At 44.6% G+C, this 27,427-nt stretch overlaps 1 protein-coding gene across 6 annotated transcripts in view; it reads right to left on the reverse strand.

The window, feature by feature from the left end:
- The window catches only part of EIF4E3 (eukaryotic translation initiation factor 4E family member 3), an 81,502-nt gene that overhangs the window by 18,002 nt on the left and 36,073 nt on the right, over positions 1 to 27,427 (reverse strand). For all 6 annotated transcript variants that reach the window (XR_005722225.1, XR_005722226.1, XM_040247256.1 and 3 more), the window contains 2 exons: positions 10,673 to 10,745; positions 442 to 536 (listed from right to left, as the gene is read on the reverse strand). Coding sequence is in view for 4 of the 6 variants with exons in the window: in XM_040247256.1 (XP_040103190.1) it covers positions 442 to 467 (26 nt within the window). In the remaining 2 variants the exon portion in view is untranslated. The remainder of the gene's footprint in view (positions 1 to 441; positions 537 to 10,672; positions 10,746 to 27,427) is intronic.

The raw sequence follows: 27,427 nt of genomic DNA on the forward strand, positions 1-27,427 counted from the left end.
GTCCATGTGAGGTATGTCTGAGGGGATGTGATCTTTGTTCATGCACGGTTCCTGGGCACCACATCTGTTCCCTCACCTTCCCTAAGCCTAAAAGCTTTTTCATTGCACTGTCCGGGTCATTGCTGAACAAGTAAAAGAAGAAACCCAAATGATGCTATGCCCCCAAAGACCTGCATGGGCCCTTCAGTGAGCTACTGAGGACCTACTTATGGAGAGGCCACAGCAGGGTCCAGCATGGGTAGATGCTGAGATACCTGCTCATCATCCTGGGGCACAAGGAGAAAGGGAAGGCGGGCAGGGCCTATTTCAAAATTAAATCATGGCAGCATCACTAGGAGAAAATTACTGTGGCATTCCAATTTGGCATGAAGTTAAACATTTTATTAAGTTTACAATCATTTCCCTCCCACCATAACTGCGAATTATACAGAAGACACTTACCAGAGTGGTCGCCTCTCTCCTCTCATTAAATGATAACTGCATCTCAAAGGCAGGCTAGTCACAGGAGGAATATTATTGTACACACTCCAGAATATCTTTAAAAGAAAAACACTTTGTTTAATATAGCCAGTATTGACTTACTATACTGCTAGATTGTAAAACTAATGTATTAAAGAAAAAAAAAATCAGGTTCTCATTAAGTTCTATCCATTCAAACTAGATTTTTCTCAGTATTCTTTATAATTTTCTGCTAGGAAATGTAACATAACATTAAAGAATGTTCTTTTCTTAAGTCGGGCCAAGGTGTATGCTTCAGGAAACTATGGTTATTAAGCAACCATTCTTATGCAATGTGTCTCCACATAAAACTGGGTAAGGATCTTGCTAATGATTTTTCTGACACGTAGATGGCATATAATAAAGTCAGTAGTGCTGAATATATGTACTGAACAGTATTTCCTTGTAACACATACTCTGTCTTCTAAGCCTAGAAAGAGTCTGTTACACTTTGGATTGGGGGAGGGAGTATACAGGAGGCAAACAGGCAACTCCCCACTTCCTTTCCTCTCCCAGCAGGAAAAAACGAATAGCTCAGCTACCAAAGCAACAAGTTCCCCAAGATACAAGGTGTTATGAATTCCATGTCTGTGTGCTCCCCAAACTCACAGAGTGAAACCCAAGACCCCACTGGGATGGTATTAGGAGGTGAGGTCTTTGGGACAAAATCAGGCCATAAGGATGGAACACCCCATGCACCATGATGGTATTGGTGTCCTGATAAGAAAAGGAAGAGAGTTCTCTCTATCACGCACAGACAATGCAAAGAGCTGACTCACTGGAAAAGCCCCTGATGCTGGGAGGGATTGGGGGCAGGAGGAGAAGGGGACGACAGAGGATGAGATGGCTGGATGGCATCACTGACTCAAAGGACATGAGTTTGGGTGAACCCCGGGAGTTGGTGATGGACAGGGAGGCCTGGCGTGCTGCGATTGATGGGGTCGCAAAGAGTCGGACACGACTGAGTGACTGAACTGAACTGAACTGAACAGTATTCTGTTAGAGCAGCTGGAACTAATACACATGGTAGCTGGTAGTCAGAAACAGGTTACGTAAAAATAATAGAGTAATAGTAACAATGAGAATAATAGCAGGAACATTAACAGGGCCAGAATTTGGTCTCTGAACGTCTACATGTTTATGAAATTTATCCTAATGACAGTCTCAATAGAAGGTGTAATTATTAGCCTTGTTCTATGGATAAAGAAACTGAGGCACACAGACTAATCCCCCAGCATGAATGTTTGGAATGATTGCCAGGCTTAGGACAAAGACTAGGTGTACACAGGAGAGAACTCGTCCCAGTGTGTTCAGAACAGGCTTGAGAATCACTGCACTATGAACATATTTATGCACAGAAGCACTATACAAATGAGAAACAATATTCTGTGTGCTGAGGTTAAGTCAAGGAAAACTGGGACTCCTAGTGGATCTGAGGAGAACAGAACAAGCAAGAGAACAATTAGAAAAATGAATCCGAGGGTAGCATAGGTGAAATGACATTTTATCTATGCTGAATAATAATCCTCTCATCGAACACAGATAAAACAATCTTATCGGATTGTTTCAGCCCATGTTGTGTAAAAATTAAAGCTGGATTCATTGTAAGGCCAGCTATAATGAATGGTAAAATAAAAGTGAAGGCAAAAGAAACACACCCTACTTGACAACAGATTTAATAAGAATACCTAGTGTTCCTTCGGAGAAAGCAATGGCACCCCACTCCAGTACTCTTGCCTGGAAAATTCCATGGACGGAGGAGCCTGGTAGGCTGCAGTCCATGGGGTCGCTGAGGGTCAGACACGACTGAGCGACTTCACTTTCACTTTTCACTTTCCTGCATTGGAGAAGGAAATGGCAACCCACTCCAGTGTTCTTGCCTGGAGAATCCCAGGGACGGGGGAGCCTGGTGGGCTGCCGTCTATGGAGTCGCACAGAGTCAGACACGACTGAAGCGACTTAGCAGCAGCAGCAGCAGCAGTGTTCCTTATACTAAACTGCGGTAAAGTAGAGAGTAGCTGAAAATAACTCTGTAAGTCATCAAACAGATGTCTGTCTTTGTGGAAACACCTACCATATAAATGCTTGCAATCGGTGCAAATAGTAAGATTATCCCAATATTTCATTTCTGGTCTGTGGTATGGGTGTGAATAGGCAGAGCTGGAATTTGAGGCCAGGCACATGGACTCTAAAACCTGTGATCTTAACCACTCAGCAATTTCCTCCTCTGCAGACACTACAGCCCATTTTAGGCACATCTTTCTCCAATCCTAGAAGCCATGGAACAGGTCATGAGGTCACAGAGTGAGGGGCACCATTGAAGACCATTCCCCACCAGCAGGTTTCCTTAATTACTGGCTATGCTGCTGCCTTAGCTCTAGCCTGGGACTTCCACAACGATATGGCAAGGACCTGTGCAGAATTTATGAACGCATTTGTGCTAGAATATAAATGCCTGCTTTCACCAAGACAACTTCAGACCTGGGAAACTTCAAGTTTCCTAAAAGGGATCCCAGGCTAGAACACCTGCCAAAGTTCTCAAATCTTAACTTTTCACCCAGTGTTTGAGGCACCATGGAAAACACAACAAAACGCTTCTCTCATTCCAAACTTAAGAACAACACACTAAGGATTGTGCTATGGTGTGTGACTTTAGAAGTTTCCTTGAAAACACAAATGGACAACTGATTTTGTTAGTCTTGGCAAATCTGAGAGGAGGAGATTACAGCCCAAGAAGATACAGTAAAAGACTTTACTCTGACCTAATGTACTTATTCAAGCCCATATTTGCATGCTTGTGCAGGAATACAACATGAGAGTGAAATATGTGGTAACTTCATTAAAAACAGCCCCATTAAAGTCCACAGCACAAAGTCAGCCTTTTTCCTTATTGCAAACCTCACCCAGTGTGTGGACTACTCGTCAAGCACGTGTGATGGAGAAAGAGCTGGAGGGAGGAAGCCAGCATCACACAGTTCCTTGCGCCTCCTCCTTTCCTGCACAAGTAAAAGCGCCGTTTCCCTGGAAGCTGGCGAATTCCTGGTCATGCTCTCCATAACACAGTTTTATTTTTTGTTGAAACATCTATGTTTCATCATTGATAGAACCTTGCAAATAGATTTCAAAAGCCTGTAGACTTAGAATTAATTCTAACTGGCCTGCAAACAGTATATTACAGTAGAACTAAGCACAATATTTATTTAAAATGATGAAGTGTTTTTCTTTTCAAAAGACTTAATGATAACTGGAGGAGAGGTAGGGAAAAGTCCAACATCATTTATTCAGTCAACATGTGTGGACATCACTGAGGGGCAGGGTGCTGTGATGAGTCTCAGGAGTGGTTACAGACACTAGACATTGGTGTCCACTTGAAAAATCCCCAACCTACTAGTTCTGATTGAAGCAATTATGCTCCTCCTGACAGTTTTTTGCCAAATAGATCATCAATCATTGCCAGGAAAATGTGCAAATCTCCTCCTCAGTTTTTTACTGAATGTTCTGAGGAAAAAAAAAAGAGAATAAACTTGAAAATACATGAGATGAAAAAACGCCACATGGAGACAGTCAACGTGGTGTACCAAAAAAAAAAAAATTAAAAATTGAGCAAACACACCTCCAAAGGAAAAAAGAAATCCAAATCCACAATTTCTTCTGAGGGTCACAGCATATAAATCTTTGAAAGTATCTTTAAACAAACATTTTCATTCCTTAGGTAATTCTAATTGGCTGGGGCTTGCATCCCACCAACTGAATCAATGGTGTTTATGGAAAGGGCAGACAGAGCCCAGAAGAAAGAAGGCAACTAAAGAGAGCTTAATGGATGTTTTTCAATCACAGCAGACACAACAGGCTGAAAGCAAAGTGCTTCTGACCTGGGAAAGCTAGGTACTTGAGAGAGAAATGGGTTTTGCTTTGAATTCCAAAGGGCTTGACTTAAAGTAAGAACCAAAGTTTGGAGGACTGTTGGGGAGTAAGGAAGATGAAGGCTAAGATAATTTCCCACCATGCAGGAAGTCAGTGAATGAAAAACAACGTCTGAATTAGGGAGCTAATGAGGTTCACACATTGAGAGAAACAGAGAAAAGTCGAGCTAAGTCAGACATGACTGAAGCGACTTAGCATGCACATGTATTCTTATGAAGACCTTCAGTTTACAATAAACAGTGTTGGACACTCATTTACAGAAGAAATGTGAAGTTTCTCTTTTCTTTAAATTTAAGCAAAATGTCCATCAATTTACAGGACCACTGGGTAGGACATAGAACAACAAGACACCTCAGGTATCACCTTTAAGGTGTTGCCACGCCCTTGGATTGCAAGGGGATCAACTCAGTCAATCCTAAAGAAAACCAACCATGAATATTCATTGGAAGGACTGATGCTGACACTGAAGTCCCAATACTTTGGCCACCTGATGCAAAGAGCTGACTCGCTGGAAAAGACCCTGATGCTGGGAAAGACTGACGACAAAAGGAGAAGGGGGCAGCAGAGGATCAGATGGTTAGATAGCATCACTGGCTCAATGGACATGAATTTAAGCAAACTCTGGGAGATGGGGAAGGACAAGGAAGCCTGGCATGCTGCAGTCCATGGGGTCGTAAAGAGTCAGACGCGACTGAGCAGCTAACAGCAACAAAGTGGGTTAGAATGCTGCACAGGAATGGGGTTTCAGGGCTGAAATTCTGGTAGCAACAGAGGCCTCCCCTGCAAACTGCTTCTGGCTGGTAGCTCTCTCCCATCAAGCTTGTTCAGAAGCTGTCTTCTATTCTGTGCTGCATCCGTTCAGGACATAAAAACACAGGAGAAATGTGGAAAATTTGGAAATGTTTACACAAGAGTAAAAGGAATCAATAGGCTGTCTGGAAAACACATCTAAATGAAACATGGAATTTTCCAAGAAAGGCCGTAAAGTAGGAAATAAATTTAACTCTAAGCAGACGGCATTATTGTTGGCTGTGATGAGTGTGTCCTTAGCAAGGGTCACTGGGCCGGCTGGAGGCACAGGCCTCATCCATCTACTCCTCGGTCAGGGAGGAGCCAAAGCAAAAGGATGGACCTAGAGGAGGAGGGACTTCCGGTCCCAGAGACACAGCATGACGGGCTGTTTCCACCACATGTTCTGGGCCACTAACCTCCCAGACTCAGTCCCTCCAGCTGATCAACAGGGATAACAATTTCTCTTCTACCTCCATCTGCATCCCTGATTTGCTGAGGGCCTCAAAGTACAAGACATGCTATGTCCTTACAGAAAGCAATCAATAATAACACGATACTGACATTGCATCTAAACACGCATGAAGGAAAAACAGACATAATTAGGGGACGTAAATTTTTTGGTACCAACAGAGTGAGTAGTCAAGAATAGACCTACCATCACAGAACAAAAAGAGAGCAGGGAAAAAGCGTATTCTCAAATGATTTTAAAATCAGCACCCAGGCTAGTTCTCAAACACTAAAAACTATTCACCGATATTAAGGATACAGGCTGAAATCCCCAAACCTGTGGATAAGTTAAACATGTCTTCATTAAGAAGAGGTACTTGCAGTGGTATAATCTGGGGAATAATTGCCTGAAATCATCTAGAAGCAGTGGTGCACAGAATTTAAAACATGATTGAGAGTCAGAAAGACACGGGCACCCCAATGTTCACTGTGGTACTATAAGCACAATAGTCAGGACATGGAAACAAGCCTAATGTCCATCGACGGCGGAATGGACGACGGAGATGCTGTACACATATCCCACGGAATATTACTCAGCCATAAAAAATCGAAAGAAAAAAATAAGATTGTGCCATCTGCAGAGACATGAATGGGACTGCCAGAGAGTGAAGTAAGTCAGAAAGAGAACAAATGTTGTATATTAACGTATTTAGGTGGAATCTAGAAAAAATGATACAGATGAACCTATCTGCAAAGCATAAATAGAGACACAGATGTAAAGACCAAATGTGTGGACACCAAGCGGGGAAAGGGGGCAGGGTGGGGTGAACTGGGAGGCTGGAACTGACATCTATACACTACTATGTATAAAATGGATAACTAATGATAACATACTGTGCCGCACAGGGAACTCTACTCAACGCTCTGTGGTGACCTAAATGGGAAGGAAACCCCAAAAAGAGGATATATGTATACATATAGCTCATTCACTGTGCTGTACAGCAGAAAGCAACACAACATTGTAAAGCAACTATACAGCAATACAATTTAAAAAAATGATTGTGGGAAGTACAAGATGATGTTCCAAGAGAAGTTGAGAAATAATGGCAGATGAATTTATTATTATTATCATGCACTTACTATGTGTTTTTAAGTCCTATGCCATTTCATTCTCACAAACTCATGATACAACTTGTATCAAATTATTCCCATCTTAGAGATAAGTGAACAGATACAGAGAAGCAAAACAACTTGCCCCAGCTACTAAGTGGAAGATGTGAGATACTAACCCAGGCAATGTGACCACCCTACTACACCCCAGCCCACATCCTCCCTGGTTAGCTGATGAAGTTAAAGGGTAGAACTGTCAGGGTCTACCTTCATTACAAAAGTGTTGGCTTTTGTAAAAGCTGTTGACAGGTGAGGGCTTATGAAGTGCCAAGCACTACTAAGAGCTGTGCAATCTCACTTAATCCCTATTCTACCTCAGGGAGCAGAACTGCTATTATTTATGTCAGTTTTACAGATGAGGAAATGGAGGGGGACAGACACATCAGGCATAGGACAGAATTTCCTGACCCCTTAGGGCAGTGTTTCATTATCACCCCACTATGGACATGGACAGAGAAGGCAATGGCACCCCACTCCAGTACTCTTGCCTGGAAAATCCCACGGACGGAGGAGCCTGGTGGGCTGCAGTCCATGGGATCGTGAAGATTCGGACACGACTGAGCAACTTCACTTTCACTTTTCACTTTCATGCACTGGAGAAGGAAATGGCAACCCACTCCAGTGTTCTTGCCTGGAGAATCCCAGGGACAGCGGAGCCTGGTGGGCTGCCGTCTATGGGGTCGCACAGAATCGGACACGACTGAAGCGACTCAGCAGCAGCAGCAGCATGGACATGGAACAACAGACTGGTTCCAAATAGGAAAAGGAGTACATCAAGGCTGTATATTGTCACCCTGCTTATTTAACTTCTATGCAGAGTACATCATGAGAAACGCTGGGCTGGAAGAAACAAGCTGGAATCAAGACTGCTGGGAGAAATATCAATAACCTCAGATATGTAGATGACACCACCCTTATGGCAGAAAGTGAAGAGGAGCTAAAAAGCCTCTTGATGAAAGTGAAAGTGAAGAGTGAAAAAGTTGGCTTGAAGCTCAACATTCAGAAAACGAAGATCATGGCATCCGGTCCCATCACTTCATGGGAAATAGATGGGGAAACAGTAGAAACAGTGTCAGACTTTATTTTTGGGGGCTCCAAAATCACTGCAGATGGTGACTGCAGCCATGAAATTAGAAGATGCTCACTCCTTGGAAGAAAAGCTATGACCAACCTAGATAGTATATTCAAAAGCAGAGACATTACTTTGCCAACGAAGGTCCGTCTAGTCAAGGCTATGGTTTTTCCTGTGGTCATGTATGGATGTGAGAGCTGGACTGTGAAGAAGGCTGAGCGCCGAAGAATTGATGCGTTTGAACTGTGGTGTTGGGGAAGACTCTTGAGAGTCCCTTGGACTGCAAGGAGATCCAACCAGTCCATTCTGAAGGAGATCAACCCTGGGATTTCTTTGGAAGGAATGATGCTAAAGCTGAAACTCCAGTACTTTGGCCACCTCATGCGAAGAGTTGACTCACTGGAAAAGACTCTGATGCTGGGAGGGATTAGGGGCAGGAGGAGAAGGGGACAACAGAGGCTGAGATGGCTGGATGGCATCACGGACTCGATGGACATGAGTCTGAGTGAGCTCCGGGAGTTGGTGATGGACAGGGAGGCCTGGCGTGCTGCGATTCATGGGGTCACAAAGAGTCGGACACGACTGAGCGACTGAACTGAACTGAACTGAACTGATGCTGAAGGAGCTCTTTTCCTAATCACTTTACTGTGAAACTTTAATACCACCGAGAGACTATGTATCTGTATACGTACTATATGCATATCTGTGCTTAATATATGAAAACAGTACAGTCCTTTTTTCCCTACCAAGAATCAGTTTTTGCCCTCATTGAGAATGTGTGACAAACAGCTTAACGGATCCTTATGCGAGCAGTCTGCTGTAACTCAGGTAAGTGCTTCATTTATTAATTCCTCATTCACTCATTTGATCCTTCAGTATTTATGAAGCAAAAGGAATCAGACACAACACACAATACTGTGTGATTCCACTTATATGAGGTTCAATAAAAGACAAAACCAAGGCATGGTGACAGAAATGTGAGTAGTGATTGCTTCTGGAAAAGAAGGATCAGAAGGCAGGGGCATGAAGGAATTTTAAGGCAGGATGAACATTTTTTATCTTGATCCTAGTGATAGTTCATGCTTGTGAATCTTTGCCAAAATTTATCAAACTGTACACTTCAGAAACCTGCTAAATTATATCCCAATAAAGTTTATTTGAAAGTATTTCCTAGTATGTGCTGGCCTGGGAAATTTAAATTGGTCCCTGAAGGTCCTAAGTCACTTGCTGCCAGATATCAAGGTTCAACCAATGCTCTGTTGTCTTCACGCAGGGTCAGGGCAACAAACTCATCCCTCAGTGTGACTGTACCAATGTCTTCCTGGAATCCCAGGCAGAGTTCTGATGATCCAATGTCATAATAGTGTAGAAAAAGTCTAAAGAGGACCTCAAAAAGAAAAAAAATAGATAGATAAAACCAGCGTGATCTAAGAACTTCTACATGAGGACAGGTTTAGAATCAAGTGCTTGGAGGTTTACACAGCGGCACTGAGGAGAAGTAACAAGGCCCATAATGTCACCAGAGGGAGAAGGGAGGGGTAGCCTTTCCCAGACTCTGAGAGCATCTGTCCCTCTGGACAGTGGCCCACGTGCTGCCTGGTGACACTGCTTGTACTTGGCACTAGTTATTTACAGCAGCTCTGTTATTCTGCTTTCCACATGCTTATGTCATTTTCTCAACCAGATCAGAAACGGCCTATGGTTGCGACTGTGTTTTTACACCCTGCTTAGGGTCTTCTGTGGCTGGCGAGGCACTTACAATCAGATTCCTGAGCCCTAAATTTTCTGAACCAGACAGGCGGAGAAGCATCTGAATATAGGATCTCTGTGCTACTGTGAGAGGTTGCCAGAGAGACACAGTCTAAACACCAATGTATTGAAATTTCTAAGATATTAAAAGATTTAGGGGCAGAATACACAAATGATTTAAACTGGGCCTTCTAGAAAATTCAGGACATATAGTCAATGCAAGTATGAAGCGGGCCTAAAAGCCTTATTTTGTGTTCAACAATGTATTAAACTAGAAAAGGGAGAGAAACTTGATAGAATTTTCCCTGGAACAAAACAGTAATGTGATCGACTAAATCAACCAGTTTTGTTTTTTTTTTTAATATTCATCCTAAGAGTTGGATAGAGAACGAACTAAGAGATCTAAGAGCCTACATTTGCTGAGAGCCCACAGTGTGCCAGGTTTCCCGTGAAACCTGGTAAAGACATCATCTTGCCCAGTCCTCACAAACACCTATGGAGGCAGGTGCTACCACGACATCAGTTTCACAGCAATTAAAGGGCTGATACTCAGGACGATGGAACTCGAATGTGGAGGACGATGGAACTTGAATGTGGAAGTAGGAAACAGGTCTGACACCTTCCACCTTTTTGCTCAACACTGTCCTGTCCTCCCAACGTGACCCGTGACCCCTCTTATGATAACCCTGCAAGTGGGTGCCAGGGCCTCTCACTGATGGCCAACAGAGCCCAGGAAGGGAACGGCTGAGCTGGTGTTTGAATGGGACACAGCCTGATACCTTCAAAGCAATGCCATAGACTGCTGTTCGTGAGGGTCGGGGTGAGATAACATCCTATAGGTCACCAAGAGAAGCGTAGTGTGATCAGCTGCCTCTGGGGCAGACATGGCTGAGGGAAGCTCTGCCGGAATGAACCCGAGGGCTGAGGCCTGGGCAGAGTCGGGGTGGGCGCTGCTAGCTCAGCAGCAGGTCTCAGGTTGGACGGGTAAGCCTCCCCAAACAGCAGGTTTCTTGGTCTTACCTGTACTGTTTGTACTGTGTAGATTTTCTTCAGATTTGATGCGCACTCAGCTGCTGTGGCACCAGGGAGGGATCTAGGCAAACAGAAGCCAAAGAGCAAAGAAACAACGAGAACAAGGAGTCAGTGTTCATGAAGCATTCCACGGTGTTAAGTCTGCAGGTCTGCACACCAACCGGGTCTGAAACCACAGAAGCAGACACGTCTGGGATGCTAGTTAGAATTTCAAGCGTGGAACTCCTACTTTGTCAAGTCAGGTGCTTGCTTCTTCTAAAAACAAACATATTTACCCTGTGGAAATTTAATAGGAAAAGTGGAAATGTAAGCGAGAAAGGTATCTGAAACCTTAAAATCACCGTCTAAAAAAATACTAAAATAACCGGGTGGTAACCAAGCCTGGTTTGCCGAGGACTTTGAATGGGAAACCAGGCCTGTTGTATAGACAACAATGACAGTGCGTGGTCCTGATCTGGTTGTGTGTTTGAAAAACTTGTTAGGTCCCTGGTGGTAAATATTCATGAACTCTTGAGAAACGGGCTGACCTTTTGCCAACGTTAAGAAAACATGATTATTAAAAGTCACTCCGACTTTTTTGTTTCACCTGAATTTGCATGTTTCCAAAACACTTTTCAGTTATTTTCTCCAGCTGATGTAATTAGCTCTGGTGAACTCTGCAGTCAGAATACATAAATCTTTAGTTTGCCATAGGTTCCACTAGATGGCAACACACTACAGGCTTACTCACCAGAAGAGCCATCCACTGCCGTTTTACCCACACTGTGTCCTGGGTCAGGGGTAACGGCACACGTGCTCATCTATTTGCAGAAGTGAAGCCTCTGCAACCCGGCCGTCTTTCCTTTCTCCCTACACTGAATTAGCAGGCCTTGCTCAGCAAAGTTCGGATCCAGCTACATCATGCCTAAGATTTAAAAATTCAAGTAATGCACCACAGCCCCATGTCTGATTGTTGGTAAGAACTAAGGTTTGTGGTGAGGAGCACGCACTGGTTCCCAGCCGACCCATAAGAGTCTGGAACCTATAAAAAGAATGCTCTTTACCAGTGCTGACCCTCCGAGAGGGAACTTCAAGATGCTGAACTTCCCAGCTAGAAATGTGTCCCGAACTGACCCAGCTTAGAGGTACAGGGGATGGCAGAGCAGAGGGTCCCGCCCAGCTATGGGGTGAGCATGAGGCACCAGGGGGCCAAGCTCTGCAGACGACAGTCCAGGAACTATGGGCCAATCATATGGACCTGGGTGTCAAACCTGATATAAAAAACGCACTTCTGGACACAGCTCCTTAGCCTGGAGTTCAGAAGGAAGTACAGTTATGGACTAGTGTGGGGGTGAACAGGGACCCTGGTGGACAGGTACAGCCCATTAAATAAATCTTTCCCAAAGCACCAGGTGTGCGACTCTTTTCTAGTTATCGCGAGTGCGTTGGACACTGTGTTTGACAAAAGCAAAGCTACAATAACCACGTTTGCATTTTGCTGCCAGACTGGAAGCCTAAAATAACCGTGTTGTTACTACACTACGCTACTACAGAGTGTAGTAAAGAGAGAAGACTCGATCAGCACCTGCAGCAACGGTCCCTGGCCCACAACGCCTCCGTGTGTCTGCGCTGCTCAAGGAACTGAAGGACTGACTCCGATAAACACTGAATTGCTGTTTAATACAAGTTTTAGGCTTCTTCAATGTGCTTAGCAATGCAGGAGATGCAGGTTCAGTTTCCTGTGTCAGGAAAATCCCCTGGAGAAGGAAATGGCAACCCACTCCAATATTCTTGCTTGGAAAATCCCACGGACAGAAGAGCTTGGCGGGTTAGAGTCCATGGGGTCATAAAAAGTCAGACACCACTGAAGTGATTTAGCACACACACATGCTGTTTGAGGCTTAAATTACAAAGGAACTGGGTGAAACACTTAAAAACAAAACCCAAACTTTAACCTTTTTTGAACAGATTTTCCCATGAACAATCTACTGCTTTTATAGGAAAATTTACTGGCATTTATTCTAACAATGACTTTTCTTCCTTTGAAGAGTTTAGCTGACGTCTCCACCAACTATTCCCAGCAAATATATCTCTGACTGCCCAAGGCACAGAGCAAATCATGTACAGGCTCTGTCCTTAATTGGGTTTGGGGAAAAAGTGAAGGTCCAAAGGTAGGAAAACGTACCTAGCTTTTTCTTCATTTTTAAAACTGGGCATTTTGAATTTTTGCTAACTTCTAAAGTTATCATTCAATTTATGATGGTTTAGAACAAGTTATAATTTGAGTGTTCACCTCGTACAGCATGATGTCAATTTAAGCAAATACAATGTGAGGATATCACTATTTAACCTAGAAAATAAATCACTGATAAGCCTTTGCTTTATCTGTCTCTGTCTCCACGTTCTGGTCTTTTACTCATATTCCAGTACAGGAGACAATTACACAAAGCTCCACTGCTCAAGTTTTTCGAAGAAATCTGATTTCTAGAGTCTGAGAAGGGCTACAGCATGAGACGACCAGGCAACGCTTCTCAGGGCATGACGACAATGTCAGGGGCTGGGGTGTGTGGACTGAAGTCCTGCTTATACGCTAATAAGCAAGTCACCTTCACTACGGTGCCGAATTCCCACCAGTCAACGTACTTAGATGTCATTCTTACTTGTCACCATCTTACAGGTGAGCTGCCCAGCACCTGCAGAGGTTTGGTAATGTGCCCCAAGCCACAGAAACCTCACTTGAATACAGGTAACCTGAGATTTCCTGCTCTTTACAACCTCACTGCTAAACTGTCCAGTTATACCATCTACACACTTATATTTTTAATGGAGTTTCACAAATGACTCTTGGTGTGTTCCCATCAAGGCTGTTTTTGCTGAATGCTATAATACTTTTAATACAAGACTGTGTCCATATTACTTTCTTAGAATAGTCTCTGCAACAGAGCAAGGTAGAGAAGGTCCTCGCTAAAAGCAATAGGATCATGCACAACAAAACCTCTATTCTGATTAGCATCTCAAGGTGTTGATGCATTGGTGCTGGAAAGGAAAAGCGTCAGCTTCCATGGAAGATGAGTTTTCTAATTTCTTAATGAAGGAGGTCAGATTCTCTGATTTTCAATGTTCTTTCCAGCTGCTGGACAGTTTTATGAATACCCAGGTGTCAAAGTAAGAAGACAATGCTTCTGATAGTAGTGAACTGGCTTAGCCAGTATTAAAAAGCTCATTCTTCTTTAAGCCAAATTTGATTCGGACAGTCACGAGAAAGCCTACACCTCATGCCTGAACCTCAGCTATCTTTAACAAACAATACTGGGTCAAACATCACAGAATCGATCTTAAAAAGGCCAACTGGCCAAGATGTGTAAGTGAACTGCCTTGTAAACAGGTTAATCTGTACTGGACTTGCTGATTCCAAACTGAACTGGAAGCTGTACCATCGAGAGTTACTGTTTCTTTAAGCAGCAGTTGCCGGCGGTTCCTGGCACAGCCTCAGCCCAGCCCGCACCTTCTCTTTCCACTTCCTCTGACAGACAGTTGCAGCAACTGGAAGGGAAGTGTTTGTAGTGGATTTCAATGAAACTTTTTTTCTTCCTTTTCTTTCTTTTTTTTTTTTTTTACTGCTATCACCCATATAGTACATTCTCACATCTTAAATCTTTTTACTTTATTCATGTTAAAAAAAAAAACCCCAAACCTCTCAACAGAACCCTAACCCAAACCCCTCTCTGCAGACCAAGGGTGCCCACCTAAGGGTGATGTGGCCTCTGGAGAGAAGGTTTTTTGGCAACATCCAGAGACATTTCTGGCTATTACAATGGGGAGGGTGCTACTGGCACTGAGTGGGTAAGAGCCAGGGCTGCCCTGGACCCTCCCATGGTGGACAGGACCGCCCCCACAACGAAGCACGATCAGGTCCAAACTGTTGAGAGTCCATGCTAAGAAACCCAGCCGCAGACATATAAGAAAGCCTGAGAAGACATAATTTGTTCAATCAACAAAGATTCACTGCACACCTCTTTTAGCTGATGGGGGTACAACAGTGATCAATCTAGACAAAGTCCTTGTCCTCATGCAGTGTGTGTTCTAGAACTAGGCACCCCTGCCCCTCTGAATTCCCCAGATATCTGAAGGCTAAGAAATAACATTTAGATACTTTTTTGGTGGGGGGGTGGGGCGGTGCCTGGGAGGCAAGAAGTGGGATAAAAAGTTGAGAAAGAAATATACACATTGACTATGTCCATTTCTAGAAGGCCATACAGCCAAAGCTGTGGAAAATCACAGAACCAAGGAGTCAGGACCTATTTTCACATTCTTTAAACACTACATCTGCCCCCCCACAGTACACAGCCAGAGCGAGAATGCAGCAATGGAACAATAAATGTCTCCTGGATGGATCAGGTCAAGGAGTCTGAATTGTTTCACTAGAAGTTTCCCTTGTGATTTAATGACAGTAATGTAGTAACAGCTTCCTGTTATTGAGCCTGTACTAATGACAGGGCTTTGCATATATAGATCTCTATTCCTTAGAGCAATCCTGCCAGGGTACTGGTACTACTGTCTCCATGTACAGAGTTCAAAACATGCTTAGTTTTGAACTCTGTACATGTTTTGTTAAGTAGAAGATCTGGGTTCCTCTCCTGGTCTCTCTGGCTCTGATGCCCAGAATCTTCCTCTTGGATGAGTCTGCTTCTCAGTAAAAAACAAGCAGTCACTGTCAACACCGGTAGTCACAGATAACACATCTTAGGGCAATCCCCTCTCAGCCCTTCTTAGATGACCTGCTCCCTCCTTGGGCCCACCCACTGCTATAGCCCGTGATTCTCTCCTCCGTCACCACCCATCCAGCCACACTGCTGGGAGGGGCGAGAATCAGAGACACATGACAGGGATCGATGTCACCAGGACCCCTGGCAACAATGATATCCCCAAATGGGATACAAGGAACATAATTCAGGAGGAACACATCTGCAGGTCATCATTTTAAGATAATTTACCAAACAAGAGTCACACTGGCCTGCAGCAGGAAGGCAGGAGAGCAGAGGGGTTTGAAGTCGACAGATCTGAGTTCCCAGCTCTGCCACCCACCAGCTGTGTGACGAGCCTGACTCTTCTGATCCTCGCTTCCGCTTTCCGAGGAACATGGGATCTACCCCTCATTGCTTTTCTACTTAGACTACACAAGTGAATGCACGTGAAGTATTTCCACAGCGCCTAGTATCTAAGAAGCAATGGTTGCTGTCATCACCACCAGCAGCAGAAGAGGAACAGAGGAGGAAGCAATCAGAGCTAAGAGACAGCAAGTGCATTTTCTCATCCTTCCTGAAAGATGATGCTGTGAAAGTGCTGCACTCAATATGCCAGCAAGTTTAGAAAACTCAGCAGTGGCCACAGGACTGGAAAAGGTCAGTTTTCATTCCAATTCCAAAGAAAGGCAATGCAAAAGAATGCTCGAACTACCGCAAAATTGCACTCATCTCACATGCTAGTAATGCTCAAAATTCTCCAAGCCAGACTTCAGCAATATGTGAACCATGAACTCCCTGATGTTAAAGCTGGTTTTAGAAAAGGCAGAGGAACCAGAGATCAAATTGCCAACATCCGCTGGATCATGGAAAAAGCAAGAGTTCCAGAAAAACATCTATTTCTGCTTTACTGACTATGCCAAAGCCTTTGACTGTGTGGATCACAATAAACTGTGGAAAATTCTGAAAGAGATGGGAATACCAGACCACCTGACCTGCCTCTTGAGAAATCTGTATGCAGGTCAGGAAGCAAAAGTTAGAACTGGACATGGAACAACAGATTGGTTCCAAATAGGAAAAGGAATACGTCAAGGCTGTGTATTGTCACCCTGCTTATTTAACTTCTATGCAGAGTACATCATGAGAAACGCTGGGCTGGAAGAAACACAAGCTAGAATCAAGACTGCTGGGAGAAATATCAATAACCTCAGATATGCAGATGACACCACCCTTATGGCAGAAAGCGAAGAGGAGCTAAAAAGCCTCTTGATGAAAGTGAAAGTAGAGAGTGAAAAAGTTGGCTTGAAGCTCAACATTCAGAAAACGAAGATCATGGCATCCAGTCCCATCACTTCATGGGAAATAGATGGGGAAACAGTAGAAACAGTGTCCGACTTTATTTTTTTGGGCTCCAAAATCACTGCAGATGGTGACTGCAGCCATGAAATTAGAAGATGCTTACTCCTTGGAAGAAAAGCTATGACCAACCTAGATAGTATATTCAAAAGCAGAGACATTACTTTGCCAACTAAGGTCCGTCTAGTCAAGGCTAAGGTTTTTCTTGTGGTCATGTATGGATGTGAGAGTTGGACTGTGAAGAAGGCTGAGTGCCGAAGAATTGATGCGTTTGAACTGTGGTGTTGGAGAAGACTCTTGAGAGTCCCTTGGACTGCAAGGAGATCCAACCAGTCCATTCTAAAGGAGATCAGCCCTGGGATTTCTTTGGAAGGAATGATGCTAAAGCTGAAGCTCTAGTACTTTGGCCACCTCATGAGAAGAGTTGACTCATTGGAAAAGACTCTGATGCTGGGAGGGATTGGGGGCAGGAGGAGAAGGGGATGACCCAGGATGAGATGGCTGGATGGCATCACGGACTCGATGGACATGAGTCTGAGTGAGTTTCGGGAGTTGGTGATGGACAGGGAGGCCTGGTGTGCTGCGATACCTGGGGTCGCAAAGAGTTGGACACGACTGAGTGACTGAACTGAACTGAACTGAACTGGGACAGAGAGCGAAAATCCCAAGAACTCTGCGAGAGTTACACAGAGCCTAGAACCTCCTGGATCCATCCTTAGAAAAGAAAGCCCATAGGGTGCCAGTCTCTCTGGGCTTAAGGCCACAGCTTCCATGAGCTGCTTCCACTTGGATCTGGTGAATCTGGAAGCTGATGGTCAAGGCAGAAGTGGGAAGGAATGCTCCCAGGTCTGCCAAAGAGATGATTAATAAAAGATGTCAGGGGAACCCTTTAACTTACAAAATGCCCAAATCCGGCTTTATATTACTCCTGTGTCTCTTCAACTTAATGACAGAATAACAACATATGCATCTTAAGTTTCTCTATGTGAAATCAGTTAAAATCTGTTCCTATTTGGGGAGTTAGGAGAAGGCAGGAAGTTTGGTAAGTTGGACCAACTATTCTACTTAAGTGGTTTCCAGGCACGTAACTATCATTTATATGCAAAAAATGTAATGTGCTATTTACAAGTCATGTTTATGTACTCATTGAAGCAGGTCCCTGAGAATCTCCACAAGACAGAACTCATTTAGCTCAACTGAAGTCTGAGACACTTCAAAGCATTTTTATCCTCTCTTATTCCAGAGATACTTGCTGTACTCCCAGCAGGTAAAAAGACCACACTTTATGTGCCATATGTATGCATCATTAATTAAGCAGTATTTGCTTATTAACTAACTCTTAATTAAATAATGGTTACAATCCCACTTTGCAGATAAGCAAACTAAATCTGAGAACAGTGACTTGCCCAGAGACTCATGGCTGACTAGTGGCAGAGCTGATACCAGAACCTAGGGTCCCTGGCAACCTGGCTCTTTGTCACTAACCTCAAGTGATCACTTCTGGCACTACCCCTACCCTGCTTGGTGCTATGAACACAACTCTGGACCAAATACATTCTCAGTTCTCCTGCATGTTGCAACCCTTCACCCCAACTTGCCAACAATCCAAATGTGCTTTCTCCTAAATCCCACCTGGCTGCTGCAGAAATAAAATTCATGGAGACAGAGGAACGTACTCCCTTCGTAAGTACTTAAGGAAATGGTGTGAACCATTGCCTAGCTAACTCTCAGTGGAGCACAGCACCCCTTACCAGGGACCTGAATTCCTGGAGATGCTTCCAATAAAGGAAAGAAGCTAGAAAGGTTTCCCCAAACCCTGCCCACATCCGTGCCACTTAAACTGTAGTCTCTCAACCAGCAGCATCACCCAGGAGCTTGTTAGAGCTTCAGAGTCTCCTGGCCCCACTTGACACCTACTGAATCGCAGGGGATTTGTCTGTACATTCAAGTTTGAGGTTTCTTGACTTACATCATCTAAAGCAAATCACTACAAGAAATGGGAAATAAAATCTAATGAACTCTGTATATGCGTGGTTCATTCACTTTGCTGTACAGTAACATTGTAAAGCAACTATATCCAGAAAAAATTCTTTTAAACTAAATCAACTATAGACAGCCTCATCAGAAAAATGAAAAAAAAAATCACTGGGAAACAAATGCATCTATGAAAATAATTATATTTTTTCAATCATCCAAAGAGATGATTAAGACATGTTTATCATTAAAATGTAAAGGACAATTCTATAAAAGCACTTAAATATGAGTTTTAGATGGGACTCTCCTCTTTTTCTCTGCCGATTTTGAAACAGGGAGTCCTTGGCTTATGTATTTCCTGTAACACTGGCCCCCAGTTTGCTTATTTGAGAAGTCCAGCCCAGCTCCCATATCTAAAGCTATGGACCAAGGGAGAACTGTTTGCCATTCATCGATCATACTCACAGGGAAGCAGTGTTCAGTGGAGTGAGCGATGCTGGTGCTTGGGGTCACACAGTCCTTACTCCAAATCCTGTTTCTGTTCTACGTTAGCTTTGTGACCTCAGGTAAGTCACCTCTCTGGGCCTAAAGCATCTCCTATGCAAATTGCTATGTGGCCCACTCGAGTATTGTGAGGATTCCATGAATAACCACATATAGCTCCAGTCATTTGCCCATTGCACTGAAGAAACAGCAGTGAATATTAATTGGTTAAAAACACCTGCTTGAAAAACAAGGTGTTTAAAGCTTTACATATGGCACAGGACAGCCAAGTCATGGAAACACATGTACAGTGCACACATGTACACAATAAACATTTGGTGCAAAGATGAACGATGACTTCACCTTATTTTTAAGAGAGATCATTTCATTTCAGCCAGGAAAATAACTTAAATGGGGAAAATTTTAAAGCCATGGATATGACTCCTAAAAGCCAGTCTTCTTGCTGAATTTTCTAACATCAGGCTCGGCTATCACAGAGAAAACCTGCACAAGCCCAGATACACGAGGAAGGATGTCCCTTGTCTGTCATTCACCCCATTAGAGATGATTGCATTTTAATCACTTTTAGATAGATCTGTGGCTTGTGGCTACATCAGCTTCCTGTTTGAGAAAGAGTCACCTGCAAAAATGGGCAAGAGCCTATTAATAACATTTAATAGTGAATCTACTGAAACTATCCACATAATCTGAATGTTTCATCTTTGCATGTTTATTTGAGTTTGATTTTTCCCTGCTTCTATCTACTGTCACTCTTGGCCTATGAGCTGCCTGATGGTCACAACTATGCCTCTTTGATCTAGATATCTGATGAATACTTTAGTACACAGAGGATGGGGGAAAAAGAAGTTATAACAGTGTTAGAGCTGACAGCGGAAGTGAAAAAGGCCAGGCTCTGAACTGTCATCGTGACAGGTCACTGAGGTCTCACCAGCTGCCTTAGGTTTGGAAATAAGGAAATGGCATCTGTTACACTGAAAGCAGGAAACTATATTTTCAAGAAGCTACCATATACCAGATAAGGATTGGTAAGTTTTCTGAGTGAGGATGTCTAAGGTCCTCAGGCCTGTCTGCAGAAGCAGCTAGTGACCCACAGGTGACAGGCTGTGAGCCCCAAGGTCTGGGCCTTTCCCTGCCTGAAGTACCCAGAAACACTTGCCTCTTACAGAAAATAAAATCCTGGCAAGGAAGAGAGTTTGTGGGTTCGGAAAGGCAAGAATGGAGAAACAGAGCAGGAGAAGTCGAGAAGCCAGTTCCTCTCTCCCTGTCACCCGCCCGCACTCAGACCTACCAGGCCACTCTGGGATGAGGAGGGACATTCTGGGGGTCCTCTTGTGTCAAGCCTGGGCCCGCCCTGCCCCCATCACGCCTGTTATTATGGAGCCACCACCAGAATGCCCTTGGACACATCCCACCCTGGAAGGCAGGTCCCTCACCGAACATCGATGCTACCGAGGCAGACAGAGCTCCTCCTGGAGCTCCGAGGAGGCCCAGGCCCATGCTGTCATCTTTGCATTCTCAGCCGCCTCAACAGTCTCTGGCAACTGATATGCTTAAGTAACTTGATCAGTAAGTACAACAGTAACTGTCACGCGAGGCACCTAACGCATCCGTTTCATATGCACATGAGGGTCCATGCGTTCCAAATGCTCATGCCACGCCAGAGGTCTGATGGGGTAGGTCTAGGGCAGGGTGAGGGCCTGTATTTCAACTGACGGGGTGGAGCTAGTGGGCGATGTAGGGAGGGCCCACAGTTGTGATCAAAACCACAAGAACACACTCACTCACTAAGTACCTACAATGCACACTGCAAGGCGCACTTCCTTCTGGGAGTCAAGACTCGAGGCAGTTATGTGTCTCCTGATCAGAAGGGAGGGACAGAAGAGGCATCAACAATCCTCAACACAAATACAGGATATAAAAATGCTGCAGGGACACAAAGGAGGTGCACTTAACCCCGCTGGGGCCAAGGGCTATTATGTAATTAAGGACAATTACAGAGCTGGCATCTCAGAAAGGCCTCAAAGCATGCGTGGCAGGTTTTCAGGTAGAAGAAGGGGAGAAGGGCACCCCAAGCAGAAGTAATATCATGAGATATATCTCAGAGGCTGGCAAGTCCATGGTTTATACAGGAGAAGGGGCAGGCATCTGCTGTTATCAGAAAGAACAGACTGAGTGACATAATGGAATTGGGGAGACATAGGTGATGAGACAAGTTTCACATTAAATGACGTTTGTACCATAATCTGCAAACCTATGGTTTTAATTTTTTTCAAAGCTGAGGAATGCTTTTTTCAAATGAATGTGGCTCACATCTAAAACCCACCACCACCAAAACCAATCAGACCTGCCCTGGTAGAAGCAGGGGTGGAGATCCACAATTCTACCTGTCTGGAGCACACAGGCACCCTTAGGTGATGAGAGACAAAGTCAAAATTGACTACTGCGGCAGAACAGAGGGGCAGAAAGGATGAGGTCAGGGGTCACTTAGAAAGCTAACTCTGAAGGTGTGGGAGATGCCTGGAGAAAGGACAGGCTTGGGAGCAAGAAGCTACAGTGTGCCTGAGGCTGGAGAGGAGCAGGGAGTGCAGAGGGAGGAACGAGGAGAGGAGGGGGCGGCTTAGGCTTGGAGCAAGTCTCCCCAGAGTACATGGACAGTGTGAAGTAAGAACTGGAGGAGAAGGGCATCTGAGGAAGGAGGGGATGCCAGGCAGCGCGCGGTGGTGCTGAGCATCACAGGGTTGGTTCTGGGTACAGGAACTCAGGAGAGCGGTCAGGGTTAGGATGCAGATTTGCAAATGATAATTAGAGTAAAATCATCCCCTTCTCCTGAAGGGAAAGCCACTGAGGGTAGATTGCAATAGCCTCCTAAATGTTTCCGTCAGTCCAGTTCAGTCACTCAGCCATGTCTGGCTCTTTGCAACCCCGGGGACTGCAGCACGTCAGGTTCCCTGTCCATCACCAACTCCTGGAGCTTGCTCAAACTCATGTCCATAGAGTTGGTGATCCCATCCAACCATTTCAACCTCTGTCATCCCCTTCTTCTCCTGCCTTGAATCATTCCCAGCATCAGGGACTTTTCAAATGAGTCAGTTCTTCACATCACGTGGCCAAAATATTGGAGCTTCAGCTTCAGCAACAGTCCTTCCAATGAATATTCAGGACTGATTTCTTTTAGGATGGACTGGTTGGATCTCCTTGCAGTCCCAGGGACTCTCAAGAGTCTTCTCCAACACCACAGTTCAAAAGCATCAATTCTTCAGCACTTAGCCTTCTTTATAGTCCTACTCTCACATCCATACATGACTACTGGAAAAATCATAGCATTGACTAGATGGACCTTTGTTGGCAAAGTAATGTCTCTGCTTTTTAATATGCTGTCTAGGTTTGTTATAGCTTTTCTTTCAAGGAGCAAACATCTTTTAATTTCATGGCTGCAGTCACCATCTGCAGTGATTTTGGAGCCCAAGAAAATGAAAGTCTGTCACTGTTTCTATTGTTTCCCCATCTATTTGCCATGAAGTGATGGGACCAGATGCCATGATCTTCGTTTTCTGAATGCTGAATTTTAAGCCAGCTTTTTCACTCTCCTCTTTCAATTTCATCAAGAGGTTCTTTAGTTCCTCTTCGCTTTCTGCCATAAGGGTGGTGTCATCTGCATATCTGAGGTTGTTAATATTTCTTCTGGCAATCCTGATTCCCTCTTGTGCTTCATCCAGTCCAGCATTTCTCATGATATACTCTGCATATAAGTTAAATAAGCAGGGTGACAATATACAACGCTGACATACTCCCTTCTCAATCTGGAACCAGTCCGTTGTCCCATGTTCAGTTCTAACTGGTGTTCTTGACCTGCATACAGATATCTAAGGAGGCAGATGAGGTGGTCTGGTATTCCCATCTCTTGAAGAATTTTCCACAGTTTGTTCTGATCCACACATCAAAGGCTTTAGCATAGTCAATGAAGCAGGTGTTTTTCTGGAATTCTCTTGCTTTTTCTATGATGCAGTTCAGTTCAGTTGCTCAGTCGTATCTGACTCTTTGAGACCCCATGAATCACAGCAAGCCAGGCATCCCTGTCCATCACCAACTCCCGGAGTTCACTCAGACTCATGTCCATCGAGTCAGTGATGCCATCCAGCCATCTGATCCTCTGTCGTCCCCTTCTCCTCCTGCCCCCAATCCCTCCCAGCATCAGAGTCTTTTCCAATGAGTCAACTCTTCCCATGAGGTGGCCAAAGTACTGGAGTTTCAGCTTTAGCATCATTCTTTCCAAAGAATGTTGGCAATTTGATCTGTGGTTCCTCTGCCTTTTCTAAACCCAGCTTGAACATCTGGAAGTTCAAGGTTCACATACTGTTGAAGCCTGGCTTGGAGAATTTTGAGTATTACTTTGTTAGCGTGTGAGATGAGTGTAATTGTGCGGTAGTATGAACATTCTTTGGCATTGCCTTTCTTTGGGATTGGAATGAAAACTGACCTTTGCCAGTCCCGTGGCCACTGCTGCGTTTTACAAATTTGCAGGCATATTGAGTGCCACACCTAAATGTTTAGTGTGGGCTAACCTAGGCCATCCTAGGCTCTGAACTAGGAGTCGAGGAGAGAGCAGTGGGGAGAGGAATCCTGGGAAGCATGCACTCTGGTGAGAGAAGACAGACAAGCAATGCTAATCCTACAGAGATAATAAAGGGGAGGCAGGGGCCCGGGAGAGAGTCAGGAGGGGTGCATCGGCTTCTATTAGTGGTCAAGGCAGGCCTTGCTGAGATGACATTGAAGCAGAGACTGGAGGGAAGCAAAGTGCAGACCTAGCAGATGTGACTGAGGGTAGAGCAGCCCATCAGGAAGCCTCTCAGTGGCAAAGTCCCAGGCTTGCGATGATGGAGAAAGAGCCAGGGAGCCAGTGAACTAGAAGGACACATGTAGGGAGAGAGTGACAGAGAGACAGGAGAAAGGTGTCCCAAGCGGGGCAGGAAATGCTGCAGCCTCAAGGGCTGTGATGACCACTCTGGCTTTTGCTTGAGACAACTGGGGAGCAGAGAGGCGACTGGCTTTCACTATGGCAGTTAAAGAAAGTGCTTTGGCTGCTAAGCTGGGAATGCCCTGTGTGGGGCAGGAGCAGAAGCAGAAGGAGCAGGGAGGATCTTCTTTCCTTCATCCAAGAGACAGACGTGGTGTGGTGCAGGGTCTGGGGTGCGGGTGGTGAGAATACACTGGATTCTGGATATATTCTGAGGGTAGAGTCAGTAGCACTTGTTGATAATGGCTGCAGTGGGAAGGAGGAGGATGTGGAAGAGGCCAGAGAAAGTGGGGAGATACGGAAGAAGAGAAAAGAGAGTCATGGGCGACTCTAAGATTGTAAGGGTGGGGTCAACTACTGGAAGGATGGGTTGCTGTTAACTGGTCTGCTGTGAGATGGCTCAGTTGAAGGAGGAAAGATGGAGAGAGCAGCTGAAGAAGAAGTTTGGCACATGTCGAGCTGGGATGTGTATCAGGCATCCACATGGGGACGGAGAGGAGGAGTTGAATGGATCAGTGTAGGGAATTGGGAATCACCAGCGGTCCAGATGGAGCCCAAAGCCTTGTGACTGGATGAGATCACTGGTGTACATGGGAACAAGAAGAGGCCTGAGCACTGAGTACTGCAGATGAAACTCAGAGGAGGTGGGGGAGGGGTCAATACGAGACAAACACAAAGCAGTCAGAGGCACACAACCAGGAGTGGCCGCTAAGAGTCAAGACAAGACAGAGTTTCAAACTCCCAGAAGAAGAGAGGAAAATTCTTCATCCTACATCCCTAGCCAAAATTATCCCCCAAATGTCTGAATCTTTAGCCATACAGTCTAATTAAATAAGAACCTACTGGAGTTTACTAGTGGAACTGCAAATAACTCCATGGGGGTAGGTGTGGGGTAGGGTCAAATCCATCCATGAGGGGAATAAATTAGGATGCTGGCTTTCTAACCCTGAAATCAGACAAGCTGCCCTGAGGATCACTGATGGGGGTTATTAGGGAGCACCGGATAATAATGCTGGTGTTTTACACTCATAGCACTCATGTAACCCACCAAGCAGCCCTATCTAATGTATCCTATCATTATTTATCCTCATTTCACAAACAACACAGGTGAGGCCCTAGGGAGTCTAGGTCATTCGTCCATCATTACACAGCAGGCTGAAAGGCAGGACAGGCCAGGAGGTAGGTGCCAAATAAGTAGACTGGTAAGTAGCAGGAGACCTTTGGGTGGTGTGGTTCAAGACTGATCTCATCAGCGCATACACCAGCTATCTGGGGAGAAGGGTGCCGTGGAGGGCTCTCCGGAGAGCCTTACCACCCTCTCTACAATTTTGTTTCTCTGGGGGAAAAAGATACGTGGGAACCTCTAGAACATAATGTGTTCACAACCTCAAGGGGAAGAGAGGCACTCTGTATCTCCAGAGAACTAGGGAAAGTTCAATAAAACCTATGGGATATATAGACTAAATATAATGTCTAAATGAATACAGCCACTTCTGTTACAGATTTGGATATGGGGGCAACAACGTATTTCACTTGATTACTGGCTTTCAGAGAACAAAAATGTGCAAATACACAGCAGAAAAGCTATAGTCTGTCTTCAAGGAAATCACCATATTCTCATCTTCAAAGATACCAGATATTCTTTAAAAGTTGTGTTAAGCTATAAAGCTATATTGTACAACATAGGCTATAAAACCACTGTCTTATAATAACTATAAATAGAGTGTAACTTTTAAAAATTATGATCACTATATTGTACACTGTAGTAGTATTGTACATTGACTATACTTCATAAAAAAAAGAGTAACAGATATTCTTTAAAAGTTGTGCTGCTATGTAGTATTAATGGTCTTAAAAATGTTGTGCATGTTTATAAACAAACTCTCTTGATACTGTTTCCAGCAGCCCACAGTCTCCATGGTAGACCAGAATCCAGGTTTAACAACTTGGAAACAGATACCAGGTACAGCAACATAACACACTTCTGAAAACAAAGACGCATATGATTTCATTGTGCTGCAGTTTGCCAAAACCATTCTTGTTATGACAGTAAGACGCTCTTTCAGCATCTCATAATGAAAGTAAAAACATTAAAAAAAAAACAAGACTCACTGTATCTTCCCCACCCCCTAACTTTTTTATGTTCCAGAAAGAGACAATGACTTCAAACTGTTAACTTTTATAGAGGCGGTGCTAATTCCAACAGGAAGAAAGGAACGAGCCTGTCTTCCTAAGAAAAGATGAACATCATTTTTAAAAAGTCTTGCACGTATTTTACGCAACGCTTTTAAAAACCAGATTTGTGTCTACTGAGTAACTTGCACGGAAAACTGTCACATCCGGGCCTTCCTAATACTTAAGCAGAGTAGACACAGTGTCATCAAAACTTCCTTAAGCTCGTGGGACAATCTTTAAGTGTCAGCCTTGGGCACCGGATGTGTGACAGATACTAAGAAGGGTCTTTGCAATTCTTCCATTTATTCATTTGTCAAAAATTTCTTGTGCTCCTACTAAGTGCCAAGCACAGAGTTCCTGCTCACTGGCCCCGAACAGAGAGCGAAGTGTTGAGAGGTTGAGACAGTTTTAAAATAAACAGTCTCCTACACAACACAACTCGGTAGCATGATAAACATTACGAAGAAGACCAGGGAGGGCAGGAGCGATAGGAATGAGAAGGAGTGTTAATTTCGATGTGACAGTCAGGTAGGCACTTCTGAGAAGATACTTGAGCTGTTGCCCTGAGGAAGCTGCAATCGTCTGCACTCTACTAACAGGGTGAGGCACGGCTCACCACTGAATCCCCAGCACCTAGGAGGCGTGTGGATCGGTCCCCAGTAAGTGCTCAAGAAATAGCTGCCCCGTGAATGAGAAAGAATTCAAAGAAGTGTGCAAGGCAGCATCGGTGGGCAGGGGGGCAGGCGCCCGCTGTGCCACAGTAACACCACCGCCGCACACTTCCCACGAGGCTGGTCAACTCTCCCGAGCGCTGTCACAGTGAGGGTCTTGTCGGAGTTCCCCAAGAGCCCCGTGGGCGTAGCCAGGACAGCACCACTCTCCCCGCTTTACAGATCACCCCCGCCAGGCCCGACATCTCCCACCGCCCAGCCGGGATGCCCGCCCGCCGGCACTGCTTCTTCGGAAGGAAATAAAGGGGGAAAGTGCTACCGAAACTTT

The sequence above is a fragment of the Oryx dammah genome, unplaced genomic scaffold (genome assembly GCF_014754425.2).
Source record: "Oryx dammah isolate SB20612 unplaced genomic scaffold, SCBI_Odam_1.1 HiC_scaffold_9, whole genome shotgun sequence".
NCBI classification, from domain to species: Eukaryota; Metazoa; Chordata; class Mammalia; order Artiodactyla; family Bovidae; genus Oryx; species Oryx dammah.